Source organism: Lottia gigantea (genome assembly GCF_000327385.1).
Source record: "Lottia gigantea unplaced genomic scaffold LOTGIsca_40, whole genome shotgun sequence".
NCBI classification, from domain to species: Eukaryota; Metazoa; Mollusca; class Gastropoda; family Lottiidae; genus Lottia; species Lottia gigantea.
In genome coordinates, this window is record NW_008709380.1 from 244,827 (window position 1) to 268,495 (window position 23,669).

At 32.3% G+C, this 23,669-nt stretch overlaps 1 protein-coding gene across 1 annotated transcript; it reads right to left on the reverse strand.

Annotated features, from left to right (window-relative positions):
• Nucleotides 1-1,903: 1,903 nt before the first annotated feature.
• LOTGIDRAFT_217490 (hypothetical protein) lies at nucleotides 1,904-13,131 on the reverse strand (the record flags this gene model as incomplete). The annotated part of the gene is made up of 12 exons (XM_009059985.1): nucleotides 13,054-13,131; nucleotides 11,405-11,558; nucleotides 10,525-10,616; nucleotides 9,424-9,543; nucleotides 6,626-6,812; nucleotides 5,923-6,068; nucleotides 5,047-5,174; nucleotides 3,677-3,827; nucleotides 3,242-3,394; nucleotides 2,717-2,883; nucleotides 2,360-2,478; nucleotides 1,904-2,139 (listed from the first exon to the last, which is right to left on the reverse strand). Exons 2-12 carry the CDS (start codon nucleotides 11,547-11,549, stop codon nucleotides 1,904-1,906), a joined length of 1,644 nt encoding a protein of 547 aa, XP_009058233.1. The 5' UTR covers nucleotides 11,550-11,558; nucleotides 13,054-13,131.
• Nucleotides 13,132-23,669: the final 10,538 nt, after the last annotated feature.

Genomic DNA, 23,669 nt, shown 5'->3' on the forward strand with positions numbered 1-23,669 from the left:
TTAGCTAATGAATCAATGATGAAATTTATAAGCCTAAATTATTTTTTTTTTGTTATTGCTTTTTAACCCTTTGTAGATACTTGTTCATATTCTTGTTACTCAGGGCACAGTTGTGCAGATTGTTTACCATTCATTTTCACCATGATTCGTATATAATTATCATTAAATATATGGTGAATTTACAACCTTGTTATAATATACTAAATAATTTTGAGGTGCAGTGGAGCTTGGGAGAGGTCTTCGCCTCTATTTGTTTGTCTCTGCCATGCCTGACTTTATCATAATATTTCGTTTTCCAAATTTTGTGTGTTAATTAATATCTTACCTACACTCCCATAGCTGCAGAGCCAATGTCTGTATCCTGTGGTCAGATGTCTGATATACTAATTCTATTGCTTCAGTAGTGGTGCCCATTTCTTGCCCACCACCCCAAGATTAACAATTCTTGAAAATTCTTGCCAGATGAAATGAAGCAATAACCTCAATAACTGTGCCATGCCTTCTTCACATTGCCATTTTAAAATACATATAGGTGTGCATAATATAATAATATTTAATAAATTAAGTACATGATCAACAACAAACAATATATAATATTGGTTAACTATTAAATGAGCAGGAAATATATTTTCCTTGAATAATGGCGCATAATTGACAGCATCTCATAAAATACATAACTGACAAATCAAAGCATGATGAGGTAGCATAAAAACATATTAAAAATTTACAATAAAATATAGGCACGTTATTTGGAATTGATAAATAGGAAATTCAGATCTATCATCTGTAACAATGAATGTGAAGACCAGCTTGAATGTGCTAAAAACTTGAATTAATTTGACTTTTTAAACCAGTTCAATAATTTAATTTGAAAAACTTTTAGGCAAGATTGGAAGGGCAGGGTTTAATATCTAAATATGTACATTACCAGCTGATAGTGCTCAATTTCAAATGTCCATAGATGATAAAAAAAATACCAAACTGTTACAACCATTGTCAATTCAATTTTTCAACTTTTTTACTATAAATTATTATTGATTATGAGAATTGACATTAGTCTAGACTAACACAGTAGGTTTTCATATCATTGCAGGAGAACTGGACTTCAAAGGTGCTACAGATAGCTGACAATAAGCTGGTTTAGTGACCTTTATCTCTTTACAGATTGATGAATGATTTTAAAGATTCAATGGTCCCTTCAGTTAAAAATGTTCCCTAATCCGGTAGGCAATGGTCAATGGCTGGACAGAAACAAGTTAAAAATCACAGTAAAAACTAACAATTAACAAATACTTAATGTAATATTGCACTTCAATTTATTCTGAGAATAATTAAAAACACCTTTATCTGGAGATGGAAGCAATAATATCAAGTTACTGGATCAAGTTTTTTGGTTGTAAAAGTTTTTATAATATTGATTTTTCATCTCTATCTAAATTATAAATGTTAGAGAAACATGATCCAGTGAACATCTTTTACTACTGATTTTACACTTTCATTAGCAGATCAAATTTTATGGATTATTTTTGTGATGAATTGGAAAATCAGCTTTAAAATAGTGATAACTATCTAAAAATAACTTTAAGATATAAAAAAAAAAATCAAATTTTTTTTGCTAATGTCAGAACACTTTCCTTCAAGAAATTTTAACAAAAATCTCTTCAATTTTAGCTGATAAATGCCTTTAATTATCAACATTTTTATCAATGCAAATCTAATTTAAGACCAAATCTGCTATTTCGAAGCTAATATTTAAAATCCCGAAAAAAATAATTGGTATAATTTGATATACTGATGACAATACTAAAAGAGTGGGATGATGCCATTTATTGATACTTTAAATGGCAGACTTCAATATATTTCTTGTATGAACTAAAAATAATCCTTATAATTGGATCCAGATTCAAAACTCCTCATTAGACGTGGCATTAACTAAATTCATGATTTGTTGAGGGTCATTTTCAATTAAATTAGGAACGGTAATTAAGCGTAGTGTATTAGTATGACCGGTACCAGGTGTCCATCCTGTTACTAATACCACTACATCATTCTCTACAACTATACTATTATTAACTGCCATTAACAGCGCTTTATGTATTCTTCTATCTAAATCATCAACCCATTCATACGAACATTCATCTGAAGTATTAGAAAATTAAAACAGAACCTGACACATGTTGTTACTCAGAATTTCACACTGTACTATCTCTACCTATATTAAGTTAAAGTATGCGTGCAAATCAATTTCAAAAGTTGCATTGACTCATATCCAAAAAGCAATTATATTTTGATCAAAGGATACCTATGGACTACATATAAAGTTGGATACCTCCAGATAAATGAAAAATATAAACTATACCTGTATATAGTAAAGGTTGGATGCCTCTAAATAAATGAAGATATCTGGCTGTACTAGGTGATCTTGTTATAGCTATTATGATACATGATGGACGGTATTTAGCTATCATTGCTGCTGTGCTGTAAGGAAATACAGAGAAAAAACATAGGATTGTAAAGAGGTGTTCTGAACTTTTTATGTATATGATAGCATCAATTTGCACCTTAAATTTTAGTCAGGCGTCTGCAGTTTCTTTTCTTGATGCCACTATCACAAAAGACACTTCCCTCCTCAATATGCAAGTATTAACTTTTACATGGGATTTATATTACAAATTTTGTGCATAATCGTGTCAGAAAAAACATGCTGTTATCTTACCTTCCAGATGAAGTAACAACTATTATTGCCGAAGCTTGTGATTTACTAGCTGCCTCCACAGCAGCTATAGCTGTAGTATGTGTTTTACCTACTGGTGGTTCTGTTTGTTCTTGTAATTCTTTAAATACACTATCACTTAATACAGCTGATTCTGCTTCACGACAGATCTACAAGTAGATATTAAGCATTTGTTTAAATATGAAATCTTCAGGTCAGCTAGCTATTACACACATCAATATCAAAACTTAACAAAATAGGAAATACAATAGCACTTCACTCTGTCAAATACCTTGACCTCATTAAACACTTTTCTTGGTTAAAATCATATGATACCTGTTGGCAAGCTTTGAAGATGATCAAGAGCAAGAAAATTCGAAAGTATGAAAACTCTAATATCTTCTAGACAAGAGATCATTAACTCATATTTCAAATATAAAAGAACTCATTTTGGAAATGGAGGTTACATGGAGGTTACATGGTTAAGAATATTTGATTTAAGTTAAAATTCTGTGTTATGGTACTTACAGCTGAAAGAGTTTCTACAACTTGAACTGGGTTGGTACCAACAGCTGTTTCTTTAGATAACATAATACAATCTATACCATCTAATACAGCATTAGCTACATCACTAGCTTCTGCTCTAGTAGGTCGAACATTATGTACCATACTATCTAACATCTACAAATATCAATTTAATTCATGAAGCTGCCAAGACCTATTGCTATGAGGTTTGGGGAATTAAGTCGATAAAATATGTATTCCCAAAAAGGTTAGTAAGTGTGCCAAATTCTGGTAACCTTGAAAAGTCATCTTTCCTAAATACTTGTTCATAGCATCCAAGAACCAGCTGGTTGAAAAGATGCTATGAACATATGATGTTATTTTCATACAATGTGGATGCTCCTGTCGTAATTCATTATAATGTTTTATTAAGAGTAATTACTAGAATATTAGTCCTACCTGAGCAGCACAAATTACAGGTTTGCCAGCACTATTAGCTTTTCCTATTATCATTTTCTGAGCTAAAAATACTTTCTCTCCTGGAATGTCAATGCCTAAATCACCTCTACCAACCAATACACCATCACTTACTTTCAATATATCATCAAAACTGAAATACATTAATATCATTAGTTTATAAACATCATTCAGTAAGAGATAAAAACAGCTTTACAGCAAATTAAGACTTTAATTGAAGGTACATGTATTTAGACACATAACAAGAATTTTTTTGAGGGGATTTATACAGCGAAATAAGAAGTGTGTGAAGGCAAAATATTACTATTCTTTTAGGCAAAAGATGAATTTTGTTGAGAGGATTTTCCAGCAAAAAAATAATTTTCTTTCAATTTTTTTTCATGTATCTCAAGTGTAAAATGAAAAGTTATTTCCAGTATGATATAAGCTGATTTCTATAAACCAGTATGAATTATACATGAGTAGATATACTGATTGGTATAATGTATATACCTCTAAGGACTCTTTTTATTGATCTTTTGCTTTAAAAATGCATGCAAAGTTATATGTTATCTTCAATGGATTGTAAAGAAATTTTCTATACTTTTTATGTGTATCAGAGACACTTATAGCATAGATTTGAACTATTACAACCTAAGAAAGGGTATTTTAAACTAAACCTTCTCTTTCTCCTTCAATGCTGTCACTCTATTTCTTTGTCATGATCACTCTCTTATGGTAAATAATATAATATCACCACTTGAAGATGGGAACAAGACAGTCAATATAAATATATTAATAATTATTAGAATATGACGGCTTGACAGGTGTCAAAACAAGATCTATGGATAGCCAACTTTTATTGATCTTCAAGTCATCCAATCCAATAAACACTTCATTCTATCATGTACTGCCAAGCATTGCAAGATTTTCTCAATTTATATCTTAGAATATCTAATTTAGAGTAAAATAATTACATAGTTAACAAGACCAAAGTTTACACACATGAAAACTGTCTGATTCTATAAGCTTAATGTTGCAATTATAAACAACAGGGCCTACTTTCATGTCTTCACCATATATGGTATTGCTTTAACAACTTTTATAAATGAAGGCATCATGGATTCAAAACAAATTTACCCACTAGATTTCAATCACAGACATGATAATTCAAAATTATTTACATGATCAATTAACAAACTTTTATGCGAATGTGAGAGGATTAATCTTAAGAGTGTTTCTATAAATGTTTTAACCACACGATTTCAGTTTACACCTAATCAAGACTAATTTGAAGACAAACACCATGTGTCAAGCAGACTGTCTAGAGACAATAATTTGCTGTAAAAGATAAAAGAGTTTATCTGACTTACTTGACAACTCCTTCATAGTTCTGTATTTTAGCTATTACATGTACAGCATCAGCCTTCGTACCCAGCTCCAGTCGGATTTGTTGAATCAGATCTGAACACCAAACCCATGATGCTAGTATCATATCCACCTTTAATAATAAACCATAAAAAGAGCCATTTCAATAGAAACACACACTCTCTTGATAAAAACTAAAACACATTTAACCCTTCAAACAATAGTGGCTGCTCTATTGGACCTAAAATTATGTGGTACATGTATATACACCAGAACAGCTGATAAAGAGGTTCTTAATATATGAAGTCATTTAATGTTTTTATCATAAGATTAAAGTCATCACTTGGTGTTCAAGGGTTAAAATTAGATCTACAGTCAGTGATCAAATCAGAGGTTGGAAACTTACCATCCTTCACCTTATCAGAAAGATTGTGACTAGCAGTTCTAATCAAATATAAAAATCTTATTAGATAAATGACATTTTCATTTTAAATCTTTCAAATTGTGAAAGTGAAACAGATCATTTGTTTGTAAAGTAAGAAAGGATCAACTATCATGTCAATGTTGGAAATGTCAACCATAAAATTTAGAATCTGTCACGTTTTGACCATTAATATTTGTTTTACACTTTAGACTCGCGTCAACAAATTTACCCACTTGATTTCAGTCAACTGGATAGAATCACAGGCATGATAATTCACAATGATTCACAAGATCTTCTTTTTAAATAAAAAAAGAATTTTTCTTCAACTATCATATATTTCAGACATACATGGTAACTGGTACATTTCACGTTTTTTAACAGTAAAACCTATTTATCTGTCTGTAAAAACAATTAGAAATGTGACAAGGTACATAATTTATTGAGCCATTTCACTTACATCATTTTCTAGGGCGAAGGCAATAGCATCTTTATCACGTTGAGTTAAAACTGGTTTACCAGGAAGTTTTTTTGGTATATGACATTGCTGGAAATTAACCATGTCTCCACCACTTTCTATCTGACAAATTAGCTCTAAGTTATCGGCTGAAAACAAATAAATAAGTTGAGACACCATGTTTCACTGTCAAATTAAAGTTTAGTACCCAGTATTTTGAAGCTTCAATGTTAAATAAAGGGTATGATTAAAACTGCCATCAGAAATTGAAGCACATAAAATTGAATATTTTGACAAACTTATGAATATCTTAAACAAATATGATATCTTATTATATTCAAAGCTCTTTAGTTACATAAAAAGCCTTAATAATGAATTTTCTTACGCCTAGAGCATTCTCCTAGGAGAATAACGTTATTGCAAAAAAAAATTCTCTGTATGCTTAAAAAACAACAGAAAGGAATTCAATAAATACTTCAAAATGATGAAGTATTTTTTGTACCAGTAAAATCAATATCATTTTACATCTTTGACTTGATAACCATGTAAGAAAGAAAAATACTTGATGTCAAAAAATCAATAAAATTTTAAACTTAAAGAATCTTTCTGCAGTTTCAGTTTGTTTTATTACTGAAAACAGAGTGGGCTGAAACATATCAAATAAAATTCCAATAAAAATGAAACTTATCACACAAGAATTACTTACTTTTTTCCAAGACCTTTAAAGAAAGCGGACCATCTTCAATATAAATGACATCATCAATTTCTGCGTTATGGAAGAATTGAGGTTGATCAACATAAACATGTTGGTTATCACAACAACTTTCATATTTCTTATCATGAGTTAACAACATAGTACCTCCTGCTTTTAATGTTATACATATTCCAATATCCTACAAAATATCTTTCAAAGGTTAAATCTTGCACGTGTACATCAAAAATCTAAATTTAAGTACAGATGAGTGTGTTTCATTAACCCTTTGAACACTCAGGTGTAAATAAATTAAATTTTATATACCCTGAACCGAGTATGGTATTAAGTACATTTGATAAACTTTATATTTAGTGTCGTAACAGCCTCACGGACTGCTGGTATGTGGGTGGGCTCTGCGTATCATGTAATTTTGTGGCTGATAGTGCAGTCACATGTGTTAAAAGAGTTAACTGGTCCAAAGATAAGCATGTCATGGATAACTGGCAACTCCATTATGAGTTATTATAGTATTTAATGAAATTAAATAAATTTTTAGTTTTGGGACAAAAATTTTCATACATTATAAAGTTAAGATTTTGTACTAAGAATGATTCAAGTTTTCTTTCGTGTGCCATGAAGTAATTGATGATACACTTATCCTCTTATTTGTATACAAAAACATCACTCAACTTGTTTTTTATTTATGAGAGCTCTATCAGATACTCTGTTACAAGCCCTATAGTAGAAAATAAAGCAGATTTCATAGACTCAACACAGTGAAGAGTCAATTATGAAAATCAATGAGTAAATCATATATCATTGAATAAAATATCCAATAAATTATAACATGACTGAGTAAGTTTATAGTATGTATCTGAATATAATAATTGACTACTAGTATTATATACTAACTGCACGCTAATATGACCTATATAAAACTCATTTATATTATTATATAAATTTAGCATTGTATTATTAGTATTATGATCACAGAATATATTCTAGTTTGATTAAACAATTATCATTATAACAAAATAAATCTATTTGTATCTTGTTTATAAATGTTGAATAACATTCTGTGTAGGCTTAGACAATTTTCAAAAACATTTAAGTTTGTTTATTATCATTTAGCACATCATGTTTTTGAGGCATTGTATGATTTGCTTACTTAGCTCATTTGCCTAAAGTTAAGCTTATTTATTGGAAAGAAAACTCTGTATATACAATATCTAAAACACGTGCAAGCAGCATGAGATGAACTCTTGATCAATAAAATAATAAACTTTTTCAATGTAGAAGATGTTTACAATAATTCAGTAATAATCAAACCAGCTTTATTTTAATAAACTGTACTACATTAGTTTACATCCTGTGGGTGTTTAAGTACAATAAGGTAGAGAAATATCATATACCTCTGATAGAAATAACTGGACCTGAATATCTTTATGTCTAAAGTCAGTTAATATACCGTAATTATTATAAGTTTACAAGAACAAGTTTCCTGTCCACATGGTGTTATTCAGTTATCTTCATTATTTTACAGTCAGTGCTCTTGACTTTTATTAATTTTTATAGCCAGACATTTCAGGGTAAAACTTTACATTTGTTAAATTTTCTGAATTTTATTAATAAGACAGATATGCTGAGTTTCTAATCAGACACGACTGGCAAAGAAAATCAAATCAATAGCCCTGTTCTGATACATTACACATCTGAATAATGTTCTTGTTTGACATCAACACTAAGCTTGATAAGATCCATCTGGATATATATCTTCTTCTAAAATTGAACTGCACTTGCAGAGTATTGACCTATCAATATACATACCAAAATATATCACTTCAACTTCGGAAATAAAGATGTATGATAGCCAACAACTTTAGATGTCATTGAAGGGAAACATAAAGGTTTGTATTTTCATAAGGTCGACTTTCATTTGAAGGTGACCTTTAAATTTCTCAAGGTCATACAGACATATTCAATTGATTTGATTAGAACTTTCAATATAATATAATTCAAACTGCACGTGGATTAGATTATTGTGAACAAAGTTATTTCTGAAGTGTCAAAACATTCTTCATTATTCATTATACATTAAACTTCTAAAAAATAGATCTCGAGGAAATCAAAGCCCTACTTTTATCTGAACATTGACAGAGCCAGATTTGAAATCAAGCTGATATTCAACAGTGAGTTCATCTCAAAGTCAGATTGTCTCAATTCATTAGATTGAAGACAACCAGCTCCTAGACTTCCCTTACAAATCAATTCCATGACTAAGCTTTAACACATACAAATTAATTAAATTAGTCAAATGTAACAATATAGTGCTAACTAATAAGTCTCGGTTATAATCGAATTGTTCAATATGCAGAAAATCATTATAAGGTTATACATTATCAAAAGTGCCCAAGTCGTCCACAAAACCATAAACTTGGGAAAGCATCAATAATAAATAAATAACCTATCTGATAACATTAAATATGAAAAGATTGAGAGAAGGAAAACCAAATTTCCTTCATTAGCATTGCAAGATACTACATTAGTACAATAATGCACAAAAAAGTAAGATGGTTCAAATTTTTACAATAAGATCAAACGTAATCTAAATGTATAGAGCGCAGTGTTTAACATTAAGAAGGTCTTGCCACACAAGGGGTTTATGTTACTTCTACAATTTGTTGCCCACCAAAAGAGTAATTGAACATCAGCCTTCAAATTGATGTCTCTAATATGGACATATAATTAAGTGAGATTATTTTTGTAATATATTGCAAATGACAGGACATAATTGTAAATGAATTACTTACAGACTTAAATCTTCCTATTCTAGCACCAGGTCCTGTGATATCAATAGCTATAGCTACTTGACTCTCATCATACTTCTCACATACAACCTTCCTTATGTTTTCTATCACTTTCATATAATACTGAAATATAAGACAAATGGTTTTAGAAAAAAAACAACTTGGTTTCACAAGGATTTTGTCTACCAGCTGATCTGTGGTCAAACCTCAGCGCAGATTACTAACCCATATACAGGTGGGTCGACTGGAATAATGAGGAAAGATCATTTAGTCCAGGTCATCGTACTCTCAACCAAAGGAAAAAATATTGTTGGATACTATCCTACTCATACTTTTATTTATTACCGGTATCAAATATCGTATTCATAAGAATATTATGAGAGGCAATTTTCTTAAGAGAAAACAAGTGTCATCAAAACAGTTGACACTATATAGTTCACAAGGAACTGGGTTATTATAAAACAGAGCCATGGACAATATAGTGTACACATTATATCAAGGTTTTCTTTCTATACACTATACTAGTGAAACTGAAAGAAAGCAGATCACATTTTCATGACTCAAGGCTAATACTTTTCATTACAAAACTGATGATTGGACAATATTTAGTTCAAGAAAAATAGGTCAGTTCAGTCAAAGAGATAAAAAATAGCTGAAATAACATCTAATTTAAGTCCCAATGGTGAAATTGGGAAAATGCCGAATGCTCATCACTTTTTCAAAGTTGACATAATGGGTTTTTTCTCCTCTTTCCTACTCTTTAGTTTTCCCTATGCAAAAGTTTCATTATAATAAAAATCTGTCTTTATAAAACTAGGCAGTGCAGTAGTGAATGACAGGGAATGTACAGAGTTGCAGGAATTGAAATGGTGCAAATAGAAGCCATAAGCGTTCAGTGTTTTGATGAATAGAAGACCTTGGTTCAATCTTCTAACTATCACCCTTTCATAAATCTAAATTCATGCCTAAGGCTGACGTGCAGACATGTGGACAATTACATATGAATATATTATATGGAAAAAATTGAAAGGATTCAGATTCTAAGCTATTCTTGAATCCACTTTGCATATTCAGAAAAAATAGGATAATAAATCAAAAGAATACCTCTTCTGAAGAATGAACCATGTTCAGTCGGCATATTCTCATTCCTTTCTCTATCAATTTTTCTATCATCTCTATTGAATCGCATGCTGGTCCTGAATGTAATGTTCAAATATAACAATTTAGAGATGTCTTTCATTATCACAGCAGTAGTTAGTTTGTATATGAAAATTTTTTCCTCATCAAGGTCCAATTTTTAACGTTTTGATTTATTAATCTTCAGATTTGAGATATTTTCAATCCCAAAATTTGAAGTAAACTGCAGTAACACATGTGAATCATGGACACAATTTAAGATTAATGCACCCTTTTCACAGCATTAAGTAGCGTGATACATGATACATAATAAGCTTAAATGTATTTTTACTAAGTACTGGTATTGATGAAATTACTTCTGAAATAGCTCAAATGAAGTCCATTTGAAGGTTACCATGAAGTGTCAATTTATAGAAAAAAAAGAAATCGATTGTATCATTGAGTGAATGTGACTACATGTCACTTGTAATAGTCCTCAGTAAGAATAATTCAGGTTCAGGAAAATTGACATTTGCTTGAAATTACAAATGAGTTACATGATGTTCTACAGTATAGAGATAGAAACTAATCAGCAGTAAAATAAAGGAATTGGAACATTAACGTAAAAGTTATTCTGTATTTCATTACAAATAGATAATCCTGAGAATAATAATGGAGAGTTAACTTACAGAAACCAGGGCGTTTTGAATCTTAAACATTGTCCAAGTTATTCAGCCCCGAATTACATGTAAGCATAACAGTTTATGATTACTGCTTAAGGGCTCTATCAAATTTCTATTTAAACACAAACTCACATCAAAATGAGGCAGTTCAGTTATAAAAGAAATCAAATATAGCTCAATCTTACCTATAGTACAGATAATCCCAGTTTTCTTCACGTTGGAAGGACTATCATCAATATTCAAATCACAAATATGTTCCAAACGGGTTTGATGTTTACCTCCATCCCAATTATCGCGACTTTTTGTTCTAGTCAAAAACTTTGCGGCCATTTATTCCAGCTAAAGAGAAAACCGTTTGATAAATGAATTATATCATTAAGAAACTGGTTAACTGTAATTGCTCAAGTGTTTCTTATCTAACTTTTTTAAGTAAACAAACTTGTGTTGAACAAGTGTGTACGTGAGTTAACACTGCACAGCACAAATTTAGGGTACAAACGTCTGTTTATTTGATTTAGAATTATCATGAATGAAATATGCCCACTAAGATAACATCCTACGAATAAACAAGATTACATTCTCTTCTCACTAGACTGTTCCAGAAGATAGTCATTTGTCATCTGTTGTGATGATGGGAGATAATAATTACTGCCTCTAATCAACATGATAACCAACACAAATGAAGCCAATAAGACAGTAATAAATCAGGGAAACATCATACACTATCATAATTATATTCCAAAAATTATTTTAAGATACTTCAGATCCTTTTCTTTCATCCATTTTTTATTTTAAAGCCTTTTATGTTCAAAATCAGTAAGATTACTGTTTTTAAATGGATTTATCACTGCTAATGACTTCAGTTTTAGCTGAATCTTATAAATGTAATGCAACTCTCATCAGTTTACTCTTGTCACTCTCTCTTATAACTATTGTTTCTATATTAGGTGAGAATGTATTATTGAGATTACCCTAGAGATGAAAAGCCATTTAGGCGATTTCATTTACATCAAATATTTACTGAACGCCTACTTATTCATTGTGATTGGGATTTATGGTATGATTGATATTGCAGGGAAAACCGAAGAGATCATCACAAAAAAAGTAAGAATCTAGAGGGATAAGGGGGGTAATGCAATCGACCAAGGGTCCTGAACGGGGTAATAGAAAGAAAAAGGTTGAACACCACTGTTCAAACTGAATTTTTGGGTCTAAAAAAGGAATCAAATCAAATAAGATACCATACATACATTTTTAATGATTTTAGATAATATCAATTTATTTTGAAATGTGAAATTCGAAATACCGTACAAATTTATTTTATTAATTAGAATTTTATCTTAATTTTAAATCAAAATAAATTACTGTATAGAAATATTTACATGATTGAATGATAAAATACAGTAAGCACATTGCAAGCTGACTCAACAGTGGAATGAAATTAAATTTACATTCTACTAATCTGCTTCTCAGATAGAAAAGAAAAGGACATTTATTTTATAATAGGCAGGCCTATTGTGTGGAATAAGCTAACAACAATACCAGTAGCCTAACATTCTATAATAGTCAATTGGCCCATCAAGTAATGTGATCAACATCAAATTGAACACTGAAACTACATCTAACCTATGGCTCTGCCTAATCAACTCAGACAACTGTCAAGACATTTACACAGTTATGAGTGTGAAGGCCTAACCTAACAGCCTAACACAATGTCATTATATGACTATTTCATAAATAATAGTGCTGCCAAACCAAGCAAGATGAATGATGACAATTTATGCAGATGACAGTTATGCTATTGCTTCATGATTTTTACAAGAATTTAACTTACCAACTAACAAAATTAGAAAATAAATCACACTGGATAAACGGTATGAAATTACAGTGGTTTTTGACAATCGTCTCCTTGTAAACACAAGCGTCGTCTGCTTGCGAAACTAGATGACTCTTCTTTTTTAGAGGAAAGAATCGTTAGTCTGTCACGTGATTTCTACACACAGTCACGCCCATTTTTTTTTTGATTGAAGACAATTATAGTATACATGTATACTTGCCGCCTCTCGTCCTAAATGTTTTTCTTTTGTCATGTATTTCTTCCCATCAACTTATATAGATTAACAAGTCTACAACTTTCCATCAACAAAATGATATATAGTCTCACGGAAAATTATATTCAAAAACACTGTCGGAAACAAAATTCATCCTCGCTCACCCACTTTCTTACCATCAAGTAAGCAGTAAAGTACCAGTACGATCTTCAGTAGTCCTATCGGACCCGAGTTTAAAAATCATCTGTCTTTCTTCTGGTAATTGCTCTTTGATAGTTTGAATTTTAAGGGAAGCTGTGGAACTAAGTCGTGTTCAGGAGAAGATCCATTGTTTTGAAGTTGAAATGTGGTTTGCAAACAGGCTGGAGGGGCCATTCGCTTCATAGTCGATATTTAACAACAGGGTTGTTTATTTATTTTTTTGTCAGTCGGACATTTTTCAACGACCTGTGAAATTTGATCTCAATTTCAGCTTGAGAGAAGGTCTACTACACCATGTTCATATTATATCCAGTTCCATGTAGAGCTATAGGCTACTTGATTGACATCTGAATTTTTAACTTCAAGGGAGGTAATTAATTTAAAGAGAGAAAAAAAAATAAAGTACACTAAACGGGAGGTTATTGGATAGAAAACTTACATTTCTCTGAATTTAAGTTCATTTTTTACAGGAGATTAACTGTAAAATTTTAAAACTTTCTTGAATTTTGTCAGAAATTCATAACATACTTCAAGAGTGTCATTGGCAATGTTTTAATAGAATATAGGTCAGAATTATCTTGCTTAGATTAAGGGAGATAACTATGTTTCAATTTCTAAATGTAAACAAAGAAGTACCGTTAGCAGATAATTGAATTGATGATTAGTTTAAGATTTATAACAGGTAATTAAGGGATTATCGGGTTGGTAATCAAGTTATTGTAATACCAATCAGTGATTAATGGCTTTATACTTCATTAGACTAGAGTTGTCATTAAATTTTCCATTTCACCGACATTGAAAGCCATATGTAGGCCTAGGCCTAATGGCTAACATATACTTAATGTCCGATCCGGCATATAAGAGTTGCAAAATATGATTTTTTTTATTTATAAGTACAAGTAGCAATTAGCACAATAGATTACCATAAAATTGGATACAATAAATACATGTACAACATTTGCAATAATAGTAAAAATGAAAAATTACTTAATATGTTCTTATATACTATAGTCTTTTGATTGCTGGTGATACATAATATAAGCCTTTATCATTACGACTACGTTCACTTTTTACTTAAAAAAAATAATGAAGGGGGGAACTTAAATATGAGTTTCGCCAAGTTTTAATTTCTAGGTAAAAGGAACTTAGATACGAGTAGGCTATCACCAAGATTTAATTCCCAGGAGAAAGGAACTTAGATACGAGTATCACCAAGATTTAATTCCTAGGAGAAAGGAACTTAGATACGAGTATCGGCCAGATTTAATTCCCAGGAGAAAGGAACTTAGATACGAGTATCACCAAGATTTAATTCCCAGGAGAAAGGAACTTAGATACGAGTATCGGCCAGATTTAATTCCCAGGAGAAAGGAACTTAGATACGAGTATCACCAAGATTTAATTCCTAGGAGAAAGGAACTTAGATACGAGTATCACCAAGATTTAATTCCCAGGGGAAAGGAACGTAGATACGAATATCACCAAGATTTAATTCCTAGGAGAAAGGAACTTAGATACGAGTATCACCTAGATTTAATTCCTAGGAGAAAGGAACGTAGATACGAGTATCACCAAGATTTAATTCCTAGGAGAAAGGAACTTAGATACGAGTATCACCTAGATTTAATTCTTAGGAAAAAGGAACTCAGATACGAGTATCACCCTGACTTAAATCCTAGAGAAAAGGAAATTTACACAAATATTAAATTCCCAGGAGAATGGAACTGAGATACGAGTACCAAGGTTAAATCCATGGCAGAAAGGAACTTAGAAACGAGTATCACCAAGAAAATACCCGTGGAAAGGAACCTATATTCTAAGGTAAGGAGGAAGAAACTTTTGAGTTGAGACCCAAAGTCACAGAGGAAAGATAATTTCTTATGATTTCTATGTTTCCTTAAAGGAAACTATTAAAGACAACATAACAAAATTAAACAAATAAATGAGTACCACGACCTTTTTTTTTACTTGAGGATATCATTTGGAATAACAGCATGGAAATGTCCTATTCAGAGAAGAATAATTATTCTTGACAAATCCTGATTGTTAAGATACTGCAAAATATGGTGATTACTATAACTGTTACCAATAAAAGATAGCAAGATTTAAACAAACTTTGCTCGATAAAACAAGATATAATGATTACTATATACTGTTACCAATACAAGATAGCAAGATTTAAACAAACTTTTGGTGATAGAGTAATATATAATGATTACTATACTGTTACCAATAAAAGATAGCAAGATTTAAACAAACTTTGCTCGATAAAACAAGATATAATGATTACTATATACTGTTACCAATACAAGATAGCAAGATTTAAACAAACTTTTGGTGATAGAGTAATATATAATGATTACTATACTGTTACCAATAAAAGATAGCAAGATTTAAACAAACTTTGCTCGATAAAACAAGATATGATGATTACTATATTACTGTTACCAATAAAAGATAGCAAGATTTAAACAAACTTTGCTCGATAAAACAAGATATGATGATTACTTTATACTGTTACCAATAAAAGATAGCAAGATTTAAACAAACTTTTGGTGATAGAGTAATATATAATGATTACTATATACTGTTACCAATAAAAGATAGCAAGATTTAAACAAACTTTGCTCGATAAAACAAGATATGATGATTACTTTATACTGTTACCAATAAAAGATAGCAAGATTTAAACAAACTTTTGGTGATAGAGTAATATATAATGATTACTATATACTGTTACCAATAAAAGATAGCAAGATTTAAACAAACTTTGCTCGATAAAACAAGATATGATGATTACTTTATACTGTTACCAATAAAAGATAGCAAGATTTAAACAAACTTTGCTCGATAAAACAAGATATGATGATTACTTTATACTGTTACCAATAAAAGATAGCAAGATTTAAACAAACTTTTGGTGATAGAGTAATATATAATGATTACTATATACTGTTACCAATAAAAGATAGCAAGATTTAAACAAACTTTTGGTGATAGAGTAATATATAATGATTACTATATACTGTTACCAATAAAAGATAGCAAGATTTAAACAAACTTTGCTTGATAAAACAAGATGTAATGATTACTATATACTGTTACCAATAAAAGATAGCAAGATTTAAACAAACTTTGCTTGATAAAACAAGATGTAATGATTACTATATACTGTTACCAATAAAAGATAGCAAGATTTAAACAAACGTTTGGTATGTTTCTTCATAGTTTCAATCAGCAATTTCAAAATGTCCATCGACACATACAATCACTCATTTTGATGGTTTTCCATGTCCACATTTTTTTTTCTGGCTGGTGGCAGAGACGAGTATGAATCGGCTTAATTTCGCACACGAGAAAACATTCATGAGTGTGCCATTTGAGATTTTCATCTTCTGAAACGTGTTCTTCACTTTAATTTAAGGTTGGTTGGTAGATGACAAGCTTCCAGTGGAAAACCGGAAACCATGCCACTTTCATTCAAAAAATGCATACTCCTTTTATCTCTTAAACGAAACCAATGAGTTTTATTATTCAATCTGAATGCCTGTGAATATTAGGGTTTCACAAGTGTAAATTTTCTGTTGTTTGGAAATTTTTAGTCCTCTATTGATCGTGAGTGCGTTTCGCCATCTTGTTCAGCTACTGTATATAGTAGTCATTTCGTTGACATTAGAGCCAGCTCTTGCATAGGCTTATTTTCACTTGAGTTGGTGGTGGTTCGACTTCTTGTTCACTACGTTAAACAAAACTTAATACTGCGTTTAAAGAAGCTATACATGTAGATATTATCGTGGATGAACCCCAGCATATTCACCATGAGGATGCCTGCTTCGAAGGTTTGCTGCAAAATAGACACAAACAATTAAGATTTAACAATGATATCTTTTCTCCAATTGGTACTGCGCATTTGCATGATTCACAAAGGTATGCTTATTACGAATAGAACAGATCTTTTAAAGAATAATATATTTACGTTACAAGCAATTGGATTCAATATAGCGTGACGAAGTTCTCATACAAAAGGAAATTTAGCTCGACAGAATCATGAAAGACATAAAATTCGGAATTTTTTTATGGGTGTGCTTGTCTGTTTCATAATATTCAGAAAAAAATGCAATTTCATTTACTTTCATATTCCCCGTCTCGGGTATTGCTTTTTCAAAATGGTGCTAAAAGGGAGTACATATATGAAACTAATGGTGGACCACTGTGATTTCCAAAATTTTGGTCATTTCTCAAATATTCAATATCAAATCTTCAAGTGCATGTAATATATCTTTGAATGTCTTTCAGGCAACGAGGTCCATAATTAAATAATGGTTTAATAAGTTCACTTTTGAATTATCACACTTCCCTGTGATGAAATTGCACCTGAATATGACCTATATTTGGACCTAAAATTTTTGAAAAATTTTCGACTGGAGAGAAATTGTATGAACCCAAACATTACCTGAGTTTGTCAGTACACATATGAAGTAAATACTTCAATCCACACAAAAAGAATTGATTTTACATTTAGGCCTTTCATTTCTTAAACCACAGCGGTTGAACATTATATTTGAATATGACCATTTAGTACACGTATAAAATATTTTTTGTAATAAAAGTCTACATACCTAAACAGATTTACAATCCTTTCTGAGCATTTAATTCTCATTCCGAGTTAGACATAATCCTTTTTACGATTCAATGGTACGTTGAATACAGCTGATCCTACTGTGTACACACATTTTAACTGCTCTTTGTTAACCACATTAAGTAATAACTGTATATGTCCCGTGTCGTGAGTAATGTATCGTATCAGATTTCTAAATAATATTTATAACTAGATAGTATCATATATATTATCTTTTCCTGTCTATAAAATATATACATCTACTTAAACAGTCTTTATGATTTGATACTTATCATCCATCAGTTATATATTGATCGACCCCTCTTGACAATAGCCTCAAAAAGGACTTGGCGACATTCAGGTTGCTATAGCTGTTATTTCAATCAGTTTGGTCCGATAAATAACGCATTAAGTACATCGGGTGTTTACAGAGAACTCAACTTTCCCTGAGAATTTTGAGCTTTCTCTATTTAGAATGCTTTCACTTATTTGTTACCTCTTGTTGATATCATATTAAAACCCAAGTCAGTGTTTCATAGTATTTTATATATACTCCTATAGATCAATTCGTAATTTTGAATCTCGGAACAAACCACAATGATGACATGATTTGACATATTCCGACCGCTATGTAATCCCCATGATTACTTGGCCAACCAAGATCACGCCATTTAGAGAAATAAGCTCTGACAATGGTCATCTGTAATTGTGGTGAACAGTTTTCTTTCAGTCAAATGTGAAAACATTGTGACAACACAGAGTACATAACTGGACGAATTATTTGCCTGATTACAGGGATGCAGTCGTGTAAATAATTCAATGGCCTGAAAGGACTCAATGTCATTTATCAAGAACGATTTTCAAAATATGTCTCTGACACCAAGCCTTCCCCTGTCTGTGATCTTTCATCGCAGCAGAGCCAGTGCGAAGACAAAGTTGGACTGGATGATAGAGGCTAGAATAAGTAAAAAACTGTACACGATTATAAAAGGGCTATTTACGGTATACGGACTTACATCAGAAGAGCGTCCCGCTCCTCTGTAGGTGTGGCGATCATTGGGGACTTAGTTTTCGATAGATCGCCAAGAAGAAACACAGAAGAAGAACCAGAAGAAACCATGGGAGCAACCCGTTCCCTACTCAATGTCTGCGATATGGAATTTTTCCGAAGCGGACACCATCCACCAAGAAGAAGAAGAAGAAGTATACGGACTGTAGACGAGATCATCGGATTAGCCAGTCTTTTGAGTGAATAAAAGTTAATACGACTTATAACAGCTTAACACATGGTGTTAGTTTATAGTTATTGTTCAGTATATTATACTAAGTAGATATAGGGTCCAGGCCTAATTGTAATCGATAGTTATATCTGCTCTTATAATAATTAACCACCCTGCTAGCAGTAAATTGTTTATAAATCTCCATGGTCACCAAGTAAACTAAACATAACAAAGGGGAATAATAACAAAACTGAGTAAATACAGTAACCTTCCAAATATTGCCCAATATCTATTAGTTTCTCGGATTATTGAACGAGAGTGAAAATATTCCCTTGGATCATTACTGAAATAAGGTTTGTTGGAAAATATAATTATGTGCTTGAATATTATATTAACATACCTGATGTTGTGAACACTCTTACTATACTAATGTTGAGCTTATTTTAAACAGGTTAATTGACTTTATTCGTGATTTGAATTGATTAGGTAGAAGCGAATCAGATCGTAAACATGACTTCAACTGAACCTTGGTTTATATCAAAATAATTGTCTCAGTTGTATTCTCAGAGGAATACAATTTTCTCCATCTTTGTGCGAAATATTGATTAATGATTAAATGAACATATTAGAAGGTATGTTGACAGTACAAGACATAGTAGGTCCTTGCGTTTTGACACGAGATAATCTTCTATAGAATAACAAGCACGTGATTTTGTTCCAGTTTTGGATTGAGGTTTTAAAGTTTTTGAATGTGTATCGGCTTTAAATTACATCGTCCTCTTTTCCTTCTGTAGTTCCTGTAATTATAGAAATGGCCAATATAATCGCTAATAATATCTAAGAGCTTTTGTGATAGCTATACGTCTAAAAACTCTTAGTTTGTGGAATTGCAAAACCAGAGAAGTCTCACTGAAAATTGGAATGATGCAAATCCATGGTATCAATGTCCCCGATATGGATTCGTAGCATATTAATTAAGCAATGGATTTTCTTACAGATCTGAAGCGTTATGGGTTGCGCTCACTCAGAACCCACAGCTGTTTCAATGGGTAATGGGCAGTCCCACAGACCTTACCCAAAACAACCTGTCCCACAACATTATTATCAACAGCCCCACCATCAAAATGGTCACCAAACAGCACCACCACAACCACAGTCTAACCACGTAATAATATTGTGTTCTTACTAATTCTAACCTCTTGCTAACCAGTGTGTCTTGAGGAAAAAGCACCAATTAATATGATCATTTAAAGTATTAATCAAACTATTTGAAAGCCGTGGAGTCAAGCGAAATTCTGAAATTGTTGCATACAATACATACCATGCTCAAGCCCAATATGATGGTTGGATATATAAAATCTTTTGCTAATCTCATAAGATTATTGAAACTGAAAATGACATGTCTTTTTTGCAGTGGATGCATCCGCACCTTATGAACACTTACCCAAATGAATCTACATAACACTGCGTTCTAAATGGCCATAGCATTGGGCACCTTTTTATAAGTGAGGCTGGCTTGGTTGACACCTCCATCGTTTTACATGGGTAATAATCGCCTTAGAGCCTCCTTGACAATTGGGTGATCTCTACTAGGTCCCATCTAATGATTCATAGCAACGCCACTGCATACAGACACCAGTTCCTTGGGTAGTTATTAAACTTTTTCTTTTAATTTTGAAGCATTACCCACCACAACCACAACCATCTGCCCCACCGTTTGAATCCAGAACACAGGCAGGAGCTCCCAATCAAAATAACAAAATGGAGGTAGGTCTCGATTATTCATAAATTGTTGAGTGCTTTTGAATTCCACTTGTGGGTCATATCTTTTATACAAATAAACTTGTGAATCCAATCGGTTGGATTTGGATAATGATACGTATACACACTTACGCCTAATCAAAGGTAAGAAATGGCCGAAAAAAGGGTTGAGATAACATGGATCCTTTTATCCTGAAAGTAATGATTTCTACCTGCCTTACTAAGCGCGAACGACCGGGCTGTGTGTAACATGTGTACCATCTGATCGTTTATCTTGACTAAACAAAACTCTCTATGATTACCTTGACTAAGACTAAACCAAACCTCCCATAATGACAAGGACGGGAAATTGAAACGTTCTAAAACGAGAAATGATAGAGACCAAGTATGAAATTAACTAATTTAATTCATCAATTGTGCTAATGAAGTTTGTAAGACTAGATCTGGTGTCACTCTTAACTAGAATCTGAGATAATCAATCAAGACGGACTGTAACTTGTCTGGCGAGCTTGCCGACAATATTACACCACGACACCGTACCAGTACCAGACACACTGAACCTAATCACCCGATAAATTGCTCTTGATATACTTTCCTTCCTACTTAAATACTATAGCTTTCTTTCATTTTTATTTCTAAGACCGAATCACCAGAAGCTATTTTAAACATGTTGAAACGTTACATAGAGTTAGAAAAAACTGTTCGACCATTGGAAGAACAAAATGTGGTTGGTACTTTGTCAATGAAAAAGGAGAACTTAACCAATATTCAAAGTTCGGTTGAACAAACAGAGAAGCAATATAAGGCTGCTACTGATAAAGTGTAAGTGATCAATACTATCTTTATTTATTGCCAGACGCCATTTTTCTGGGTTAATGTTCCTCTGGTTTTAGATTACAGTTTAAATTAAGTGGGTGGAGATTAATGACCGTTAGAAAGAGAAAGAGTTGGGTAGAGGGGCATGAACATTGGTCAAGAAAGGATTTGAAAGGGATTAGGGACCAAGGCTAGGAGGGGAGATATAGGCGGGGAGAGCAAGGACAATTAGTTTCATTATAATGGAAATTAGTTTCAGTTTAGATGAAGGTCAATTAGTTTCAGTATAATGGAAATTAGTTTCAGTCTAGATGAAGGTTGGGGGAGGAAGGACAATTAGTTTCAGTTTAGATGAAGGTTGGGAGAGGAAGGACAATTACTTTCAGTTTAGATGAAGGTTGGGAGAGGAAGGACAATTAGTTTCAGTCTAGATCAAGGTTGGGAGAGGAAGGGCAATTAGTTTCAGTATAGTGGAAATTAGTTTCAGTCTAGATGAAGGTTGGGAGAGGAAGGACAATTAGTTTCAGTCTAGATCAAGGTTGGGAGAGGAAGGGCAATTAGTTTCAGTATAATGGAAATTAGTTTCAGTCTAGATGAAGGTTGGGGGAGCAAGGACAGTTAGTTTCAGTCTAGATGAAGGTTGGGGGAGCAAGGACAGCTAGTTTCAGTTTAGTTGAAGGTTTGGAGAGCAAGGACAATGAGTTTCATTTTAGATGAAGGTGGGGAGAGTTAGGACAGTTAGTTTCAGTCAAGTTGAAGGTTGGGAGAGTAAGGACAATTATTTTCAGTTTAGATGAAGGTGGGAAGAGCAAGGACAATTAGTTTCAGTTTAGATGAAGGTGGGAAGAGCAAGGACAATTAGTTTCAGTTTAGATGAAGGAGGGGAGAGCAAGGACAATTAGTTTCAGGTTAGATGATGGAGGAGATAGCAAGGTCAACTTGTTGTTTCAGTTTAGTTGAAGGTTGAGAGAGCAAGGACAATTCGTTTCAGTTTAGATGAAGGTTGGGAGAGCAGGGACAATTAGTTTCAGTTTAGATGAAGGAGGGGGGAGCAAGGACAATTAGTTTCAGTTTAGATGAAGGAGGGGAGAGCAAGAACACTATAGTTTCAGGTTAGATGATGGAGGAGATAGCAAGGTCAACTTGTTGTTTCAGTTTAGTTGAAGGTTGGGAGAGCAAGGACAATTAGTTTCAGTTTAGATGAAGGTTGGAAGAGCAAGGACAATTAGTTTCAGTTTAGATGAAGGAGGGGAAAGCAAGAACAACTTGTTTAGATGAAGGTGGGGAGAGGGAGGACAATTAGTTGCAGTTTAGATGAAGGTGGGGAGAGCAAGGACAATTAGTTGCAGTTTAGATGAAAGTGGGGAGAGCAAGGACAATTAGTTTCAGTTTAGTTAAGGAGGGGAGAGCAAGGACAGTTAGTTTCAGTTTAGACTAAGGTGGGGAGAGCAAGGACAGTTAGTTTCAGTGGAGATGAAGAAGTGGAGAGAATTGAGAACAGTGGAGAACAAAGAAGTGCTCTCAGTAGAAGCAACTAAATCATATAACTTTTATTTCAGAGCCAAGGAAAAAGCTGATGTAGATAAATTACACGAACCAAGTGTGAGAGGGTTTTTTAAAGACCAGACATCATTTGATGAGAAGCTGTCAAAAGAACAGGTAATAAATCTAATATTATCTTATCTGTGCACTAGAAATCTGTTATGTTATTTTATACCTTAAAGTAAATTAGACCAAACTTTCGTTCCATTTTTTTTCTTAGCTTTTATCTTTATTATAGCCA